We start from the raw sequence: 9825 nt of genomic DNA on the forward strand, positions 1-9825 counted from the left end.
GGTGAGTTATGGGGATATGTCGTATTTTACCCCACCCCCTTTTATTGGGAGGGGGCTTGTTTATTCCCCCGGCCTGGATTGATTCAATGTGTACAAGAGCACTCATCAATAGGGAGTTTTAGCAACCACAACGTAGACGCCTTCTGGAACGTAGGGAATCTATTATCAACGCCCTTCATAACAAAGCAGTCTTTGACGAAAATTGGTCAGTCCAAACAGCAGTGTCGCCCTGCACTCTTGACCAACGACGTAATTGCAATTTTGCGCACGGTCCGAATCTTGGGACTATCTGCTGTCCAACAACTTTCGACAAAAACCTCCCTGCTGTCCATTGTGAGTTGGCTTACATTTTCAATAGATTTACTATGTTTCAGATTCCGTTGCAAATGCGAAAACTCCCTGAAACTCCCTATCATCATAATCATTCAGAACATTAGAAGTCCAATGTCAAAGAGAAATGTGGTTGGGAATTCCCACTCACTAAAAATAGTCCGATCCCTCGAGTTTGTAAACAACTTTTACACGATTCAGTGCATCGTCATCGTTTGAATAATAATAGACAAAGAATAGCTGCAATGTTCAGTGAGACTACACTATATTGCAGTATGGGAGTATTGCTTTGATCAATTTCATATCTCTATATATCACATTAACGGACATATAAGGTAGATCGAGGTATGTACATGTAAGTAGAACCATTCGTGTATTTTTCAAAGATATATTTCTCTACCTGTTTTCCCCCTTTCCGCAAAATAACATAAGGCCTGTGTTCATGATGTCTATTTCAGGATACCTTTTAATATCAGTTTTAAAGTTATACTCTGATTGAAATGTGGAGATTTTGTGTATTCAGTCTCATTATGTAGGAATTTACAATGTTTACTTTGCTAAATTCTATTTAAGATAATCTAAGAACGGAGGATATGACAATCATTATACAAGTCTGTTATGAGGAAACATGATTGAACTTAGATCAACGTCGTTTGGGGGAATCAGAATGTAAACCCGGAAGTGATACAGAAAATATTTGCGTCAAAAATACATAGGGCAACATTATGAGAACATGATTCTTTATGATTGGTGACAAGATAAGTTTGGACACCCCCCCCTGAAGCCCAAGCAATATAAGCTCCATAAACATCCTGTATCAAAGTATATACTAGTGAGCCAGCGATTAAATTAATATCATACTTACCATATTCAATTGTTTTTATTTTCCACTTTCAATTTTTCATATTCACAATTATCATACAGTTTACATAGTAACTATAAGCACATTTGAGGTAAATACAAAATATAACATAATATTACAATAGACAATTATCAAAATGAAATATGAATTGAAAGGAAGGGAGGGCCAAGTGAAAATTGGCCCTCAAAGAATTGAATTGAAAAAGCAGAGCTTGTATATTGTAGGTCCCCCTGAAATTGTAATTACGTGTATGTTAGCATCTGAATTGTTGTTTTATGTAATATATATATTTACAGTCATGGAATATGTATTTTGTAATACAAATCATTGGCGTGAAGTGAAAAATATATTTAAAAAAAGTCGTAGTGTATTGAATTAATCAAATGTTTTACAATTAGCACAGTTCTTTATAATTGATTAATCATTCAGATAAAACGATTTAGCTCTTTTTGAAAATGTGTATTGAATAATCGCAGACTGTAGGGCTCTAGCAAATGTGGGTATATATATAATTTGAATTAGTTTACCAAATGAATTATTTATAATATTTGATGCAAGCTAAAGTACAAATTAACGTACTCAATTATTTTTATATATTTTTCTTTATTGTCTTATATCTTACAATATTAAAGAGTTTCCATCATGGCTGACGCATTAAAAAATGTCATCTCCCAGAGTACGGAGTGTCCTGTATGTCTTTCTACCTTCACTGATCCCAAGATCCTGTCTTGTTCTCACACATTCTGCAAGACCTGTCTGGACAACCTCCGTGGTAATTACCAGATTCGATGCCCTGTCTGCAGAGCTCTTACCGAGGTCCCAAACCAAGATGTCAGCAAACTACCGGCAAACCTTGCTTTGAAAAATCTAATAGAGGACATGAAGTGTCATCCTCAGATTTGCACGAGTTGTAAATCCGATGACAAGTCCAGTGCTGCTGTTTACTGCCAAGACTGTGGCAAGTATCTCTGCACCACTTGCCTCAACACCCACTCTCAATGGGGAGACTTCATCGATCATGAAGTCATAGCCATGAGTGAGATATCATCAGGGAAGGTGACAGTACGTAGATACCGGAAATGCAGGAAACACCCGAAAGAAGACGAGGAGTGCTTCTGTTCCAACTGCAGGAGATTCACATGCTTTAGATGTGTTGTCATGGCACATACGGGGGAAGGACACCAGGTCATGGAGGCAGCTGCCTATGAGAACATACACCGGGAGAGCATCGAAGACATAAAATCAAAGGTGGATGAGAAGCAAGTATGCTTCCAGAAGTACTTAGATTTCATCGATGAACAGATGAAGCTTGTTGGTAGTACTAAGAAAGGGTGTATAGCTGATATCAACAATGCTTACGATGATGCAGTCCGGCAGATGACAGAGAGAAGAGACATCCTGATTGGAGAAGTTACGGAAAAGACTGAAGGAGTAGAGAAAGAACTGGAAGAGATGAAGACATCGGCTCAGAAGTACATCAATCAGCTGACGACCGTTGCTGACATGGTGACCAACAGAACAAAGATACCGTTCGATATGGATACTTTGGCTGCACACGACACTCTGTGTGAGGAGATACGAGAGGCCTTTGATCAAGAGGATCCTGACTACGAGAAGCCAAGGAAATCAAGCAAGAAAGGGAAAAGTGTCGGTTTTGAGAGACACGTTCGAAAGGACGAGCTAGAGCTCGGTAAGATTGTTAACATGGTTGCAAAGGATGTCGCTTTGCCGACTAAGGACAGCATGAATGCCATGGTTAGTACTCCAGATGGTAGGATGGCGGTAGGGGGCAGGACAGGTGGCATCAACATCTTCTCTTCTGACGGCGAGTTCCAACAGACAGTTCTCAAGGATGTCAAGATATATGACGTAGCGTTCCTCTCTGACGGTCGATGTATTGTGATCGATTATGCAAACGATATCACACTCTACACACCAGAATACGTAAAATTGAATGTAATGTTTGAGTCTTTAGGTAAAGATGAAGGCGGGATTCCTAATCTCACTGTTGGTGGTGATGATCTGATCTATGTGAGCTACAGAAAAGCCCAAAAGATCCTTGTATTTTCAGCAGAAGGTGGGCAAGCAGTCAGGGAGATACCATGCAATGGATATGAGCCACGACAAATCACTAGTTACGATGACTCTCTACTAATTGTAACAGGGAATACTTTACGATTGATAGACAATGAAGGTGTTGTACAACATACATTAACCAAACCTGGTAGTTACATTTATGCTGCTGTATCTCAAGGTAATCTCATCCTGGTAGCTACGGTGAAGCATGAAGAAGGGTTAGTGAGTATTGACGAGTATACAAATGAGCTTACACCCATACGAAACCTTGTTAATGAGTACAAGATTGAAAAGCCCGAGAGAAAATGGTATTATCTCCAGCAATACAGATCAGGCGAGATCGCTTTCTGCACCCCGGACAGACTCTATATATTCTACTGATAATAATGGATCAACTTTAATGCATTACAGTGTTACGGTATCACTACATATCGAGGAGGGGGGGGGGGGGGTCATATCCACTGAATTGTCCCCTAGCTTTTTAATGTTATTCTTTGAACGGATTTATACAAATCATTTAATTATACCTTTGAAGTCAAGAACTTCGTTTTGTTTAGTTAAATATATATAATATAATTTATTTTATATTAATCGAATTCCCGCATTACGAGTCAACTAGAATTGATGGGTTTGAATTCAGTATGCTCGAATTGGCTTAGTTTAGTTCCTAGGGGGGGTTTCACAAAGATTTGATTTAATTGATCAGATATCACCAATGCTGTACGAACATGAAATCAAGACACATTTTTTTCTTTTGTCATGTTTCTGCTGGTTTATTTGAAAATGCAAAGGCAACGTGGTACAACAGTTTAGGCAAGGGAGATCGAAAAAGTTTAGAATATTGTAATTGAAAAGACACAAGCAACCACAACCAAGGACACAATCATATTGACAACATGCAGTTAACTTGAAACAGTTTGTCTTCGTCGACCTGAGGTCGTAACCATTTTGTATTGCACTCCCTGGACTACTCCATAGAATAGACTCTTCTATTCAATGTAGGTCATTGTACATGTGATGTGTATACATTTAAAAAATTACCATAGACATAACACGAGGAATGGTTCAATTTATTGACTTAATGATAAATGTTTAGAAAAACTTCTTGTTTACATTGAATGTCTACAATTATCTCAAATTACCTCCCTAAAATGATAAATCGGTTAAAAACGATCACACTTTGAAATAGTCAGCATTTTACAGTCTTTACTCTTTAACCCAAAAGTATCTTTGCGAGTGACTATAATGCGTTTAGTTCTAGCAAAAAGTTTATTGTAATGTATATTTCGACACAACCTCGCGTCTTCTTCGGAGATACGGAACTTAATGCATTATCTTGCAAAGATGAACTCTGTCTCTTCATCTTTATCCAACACACGGAATTTGATATCGTGATACACATATGTATATATATATATATATATATAATATTGTAAAGAAATGGATGAAGAGAACAATGGTAGACGTAGCTTAAATCAAGGTTCCCCAGAGCTATCTACCCGTTTGAAAAATTGGTTATGCCGAAAAAATGTCTCTGCCGGGAATCGAACCCGGGCTCCCAGCTTTGAACGCCGGTGCCTTAATCACAAGACCACAGAGACGGGCTAGTGGCTAGGCCGACCGAGATCCGATTGACTGTCAGAAAGACAGATTTTCGACAATATACATGATATACCAATTACCTTTGTCGGGTGAAGGTGGGTTTTGAACAAAGACAAGCCGTCATGCCTCAGCTGGATCAAAGCTATTGCTTCGATACAGTACACGTATGTGAGAAAGTATACAAATGTGTGAAGCTATACATGTACAACAGCTTGCTAAAATCCAGTTAATGTTTTTGCCAACATTTTTTTTTTATCTAAAGCCTCAAATTTTCGACGATATATCCTTCGTCTTCTTAATCAGAGGAAGCATCCTGAGACAGACGTTGTTATAACTTGCTGAGAATGCGATCCTTTCACGTAAATAACAATAGTCATAGTAACGTATGTTTTGTGATGATCAAATTGTGATTATGATTGATCTGGTCATTGTCATTTACTCCTGAAGAAGACAAAGGGTATATCGTCGAAAATTTGAGGCTTTAGATAAAAAAAAAATGTTGGCAAAAAACATTAACTGGATTTTATGCATATATCGTATGAAATTATGAACTCTACAGTGCGTCCCAAAAAAAACTGTACACTTTTGAAATGGCTGCCAAATAAAAAAATGTTGCACTTTCGGGGAAAAGACTTATATATATGGAAAGCCAATAAAGTCAACTTTCAAATGACACCAAAAAGTTGAAAAACTATTCATGCTTGAGCGAGCACTGCCCACTGAAACAAAGGGTATGAAAATTAGGGTGGGCTGGAATTAGCCTTCCAATTTCTTTCAGGTTTGTTTGTTTGGTACTTGCAAAGTTGAGGGTTATTTGGTGAATTAAAGATCAGTTGTGATCAGTTTGTTGTTTTGTGAAAATTAAATTGAAATTTAATGTATGAGTGAACACAAATTAAACTTTTTGGCAGCTCTTCAATTTTATCATTTGGATCTCTTTTGGGGCAGCATTTCAACTTTATCATGTGGATATAAGCAATGTGTTCAATGGGAGTCGGGAGAATAGGGGATGAGATTGGACTTAAGTGGGAGAAGTGGGTCGATGGAATAAGGGTCAACAGAAAATTCAGCCCCCGCCCCCTCCCCTCCCTCTTTCCCGCCCTCCCATCCTGTTGAGAGACTGATGGCTATTGTAATGTACGCAAAGTCCAGAGCAGAGTGTTGATTTCATGATTAATTCTGAATTGGGGCATCAACTTTTTCCTATCATTTAATCAACAATTTATCAGTAAATCAACTCATTCAATATGCAATGTGATCAATCAAACATTCTTTTTTTTCAATAAATCATTTCATTAATCATAATCATTAAATTTCTTGGGAATCATTCAATAAAAAAAACTGACAATCAGCCACCGGTCACTTGGCAGTTAGGTTTTGAATAGGCCACAATCAAGGAAGTGAGACAGAGAGAGGGGGACGTTGGGTTGGGCTGGGAAATGGAGGTCAGGGGAGGGTACATATGACTTTTAAATTGTAAAAAGACAAAAAGAAGAAGAATGCCCTTTAACCAAGTGTTAGAATATCTTGCCCTCTTGCTTGTAACAGGTACCATCACATTACTCTGACTCTCACGAACACACTTCTGAGGTCCACAAGATGAATATGCTACACTAAAAAGTTACAAAACCTCTTCACTCATGCATTAAATTTCAATTTAGTAACTCGTGAAATTTGCCTAGGAATCCAAAACTTATCTCAATCATTAATTTAGCTTAGCAAGTTCCAAAGGACTAACCACTCAAAAAAAAACTGTAAGGCTTATTTCTGCCCAGCCTAGCCGAGCTTAGTCTCTCAGGAGAAGAGAAGGGGGGGTTGAGATGGAGAGAGGGGTTGCTAAATGTTCTGTTGACCTTTATCCCATAACTTCACCTACCTAAGTCATACCCCTCTTCTCCCGACTGCCATGAACACATTGTTGAGATCCACATGATAAAGACAAAATGCTGCACTAAAAATTGCACTTCATGATCACTCATGCATTAAATTTCAATTTGATAATGCATTAAATTTTCACAAACAACAAACTGATCACAAATGATCTTTAATTCACCAAATCTGCAAGTACCAAGCAAACAAACCTGAAAGAAATGGGAAGGCTAATTCCGGCCCACCCTAATTTTTATACCCTTTGTTTCAGTGGGCAGTGCTCGCTCATGCATGAATAGTTTTTCAACTTTTTGGTGTCATTTAAAAGTTGACTTTACTGGCTTTCCATATCTATAAGTCTTTTCCCCCAAAGTGCTACATTTTTTATTTGGCAGCCATTTCAAAAGTGTATAGTTTTTTTTGGGACGCACTGTATATCCAACAGGTAGGCCTAGTGCTATGATTGTTATTTTGAAATCTTCCCTGTGAATAGTAAATAGCGGATGCGTATATAATTCTTGATTATGCACGTGACACATGCACCTTTCCCTTTTCTTCTCTATGCGTTCTAAGTTGCAGGGATTTTAAAGAAATCAAGATGGACTTTAGTTGGGACCAATCGAATTCTGGATTTAGTATGAATACATTTAATTTGGCTTTCAATCTAGAATGATTATAATTTGAATCCGTTGTGATTTAAAAATAAATTTGTAGGATTGGTCTCGAACTACAGTTCGTCTGGATTTATTTCAAATCCCTGCAATGTAGAGTGAAGGTTTCAGGATTTTCTTGTTACGTAAATGCGCAAGACTTGCTTGATGGAGTTTGTAGCTGTGTAGTGTTTTTATTAAGTAAGGATCAAAATGAAAATAAGACGCCTCGGCTTTCATGAGCTGTCCTTCCAAGGCATTTTATACTTTAAATCTTATATCTGTATTAGTAATGCCTGACGAAATAAATCAGTCAATCGATGCGATACATGTAAAATAAACTGGTGTATATATCATTGTATATATAAGATGAAATTACGAAGTATGTAACCATCGCACATTATAATTATAAATGTTATTTTAATGTTTTCTGTAAATTCTCTCCGTTGGGTATATGTCTTGATTTTACACATTTACACGTCTTTGTCTTTTTCTATGAATTTTACGATTTTCTTGTTTAGTGATCAAGATTGATTTAATTGAAGAAGTGTGTAGCTGTACTTGTATTTTTTAAAGTAATTGTTGCTCGTCATCAGTTAATCGAATTCTGGATTTAGTATGAATACATTTAATTTAGCTTTCAATCTAGAATGATTCTAATTTGAATCCGTTGTGATTTAACAATAAATTTGTAGGATTGGTCTCGAACTACAGTTCGTCTGGATTTATTTCAAATCCCTGCAATGTAGAGTGAAGGTTTCAGGATTTTCTTGTTACGTAAATGCGCAAGACTTGCTTGATGGAGTTTGTAGCTGTGTAGTGTTTTTATTAAGTATATTTAGCTTATCATCATACTTAAGTAAGGATCAAAATGAAAATAAGACGCCTCGGCTTTCATGAGCTGTCCTTTCAAGGCATTTTATACTTTAAATCTTATATCTGTATTAGTAATGCCTGACGAAATAAATCAGTCAATCAATGTGATACATGTAAAATAAACTGGTGTATATATCATTGTATATATAATATGAAATTACGAAGTATGTAACCATCGCACATTATAATTATAAATGTTATTTTAATGTTTTCTGTAAATTCTCTCCGTTGGGTATATGTCTTGATTTTACACATTTACACGTCTTTGTCTTTTTCTATGAATTTTACGATTTTCTTGTTAGTTTAGTGATCAAGATTGATTTAATTGAAGAAGTGTGTAGCTGTACTTGTATTTTTTAAAGTAATTGTTGCTCGTCATCAGTTACTTAGGTAAGGAAACCATTAGAATTATGCTATATCGAATTTCATGAGCTATCATGTTAAGGTTATGTTACACTTTAAATCTTAAACTTATATTTGTTGTATGTTTCCTGTGATTAAAATCAATCTCATGAAATATACTAGACGATATATATTAGCATACCACACTAATTTCAGTTTACCACAGATATATTAAATGTACCACCATATCATAATGAAGTTATGAGCTATATAACTATATATAACCAACGCCCTGTAAATAGTATATTGTCCATTGCGCGTACATATACGATTTAATTTCAAACACGTCTTTGTCTCCTTTCTATAAGTTTTACAACTTCGTGATACTTTAGTGCTCAATATTTGTTTGATGTAGTTATAGATGTATTTATATGTTACATTCAGCTTGTTTGGGCTTGTTATCAGTTACTTAGGGTAGACTCCATTAAAATTAAGCCTTTTTAGCATTCATGGGTTATCCTTTTAAGGTATTTTGGTACTCTATATCTTATATTTTTATTTGATATGTTATGCGTGGCCAATAGAATTAGTCAGTCAATATGTAATTAAACATGCTATCGTATTTTCGTTTTATCTCATATCCTTGTACATGAATATAATATGAAGTTATGAAAAATTAATATAGTAAACGTGTATGGTAATTTTGATGTTTTCATCTTTTGTTTTTATTTTCAGAATATCTTCTGTAAATATTATATTATCTTTTGAATTATGCTTTGATTTCACACATTTTACACTTTTTTTTCTAAAAGTTTTTCCGATTGTCTTGTTACTTAAGTGCTCAAAATTTGTGCACAAGACGTATTTTGCAGCAGTCCTGGGGCCCGTAACACAAAGCTTGGTAATCATCGTAGAATACGTTTTTACGATTGATTGCATTGACTACAATGTACTATCGATCATGAAATCAAGCTAACCTCTGTGTTACGAGATTCCTTAGTGTTTTTATCAATATATTTTGCGTACCATCAGTTACATAAGTTTCATCCCATTGGAATTTAAGCTATATATCGGCTTTCATGTGATATCATGTCCAGTTATTTTTATACTCTAAATTTTATACTTCTATTTCTTACGTTACGCCTAGCGAATATAATCAACTAATCAATCAGATGAAATAAACTAGTGTATAAACAAACTACCGTTGAAACAGTATTT

General features: G+C 36.0%; 1 protein-coding gene across 1 annotated transcript; it reads left to right on the plus strand.

Annotated features, from left to right (window-relative positions):
- Window positions 1–660: 660 nt before the first annotated feature.
- On the plus strand, window positions 661–3779 carry LOC121428189. Its single transcript, XM_041624794.1, has 2 exons — window positions 661–685; window positions 1825–3779. Exons 1-2 carry the CDS (start codon window positions 678–680, stop codon window positions 3647–3649), a joined length of 1833 nt encoding a protein of 610 aa, XP_041480728.1. The 5' UTR covers window positions 661–677; the 3' UTR covers window positions 3650–3779.
- The last annotated feature ends 6046 nt before the right edge of the window (window positions 3780–9825 follow it).

Source organism: Lytechinus variegatus, chromosome 14, assembly GCF_018143015.1.
Source record: "Lytechinus variegatus isolate NC3 chromosome 14, Lvar_3.0, whole genome shotgun sequence".
Taxonomy (NCBI): domain Eukaryota; kingdom Metazoa; phylum Echinodermata; class Echinoidea; order Temnopleuroida; family Toxopneustidae; genus Lytechinus; species Lytechinus variegatus.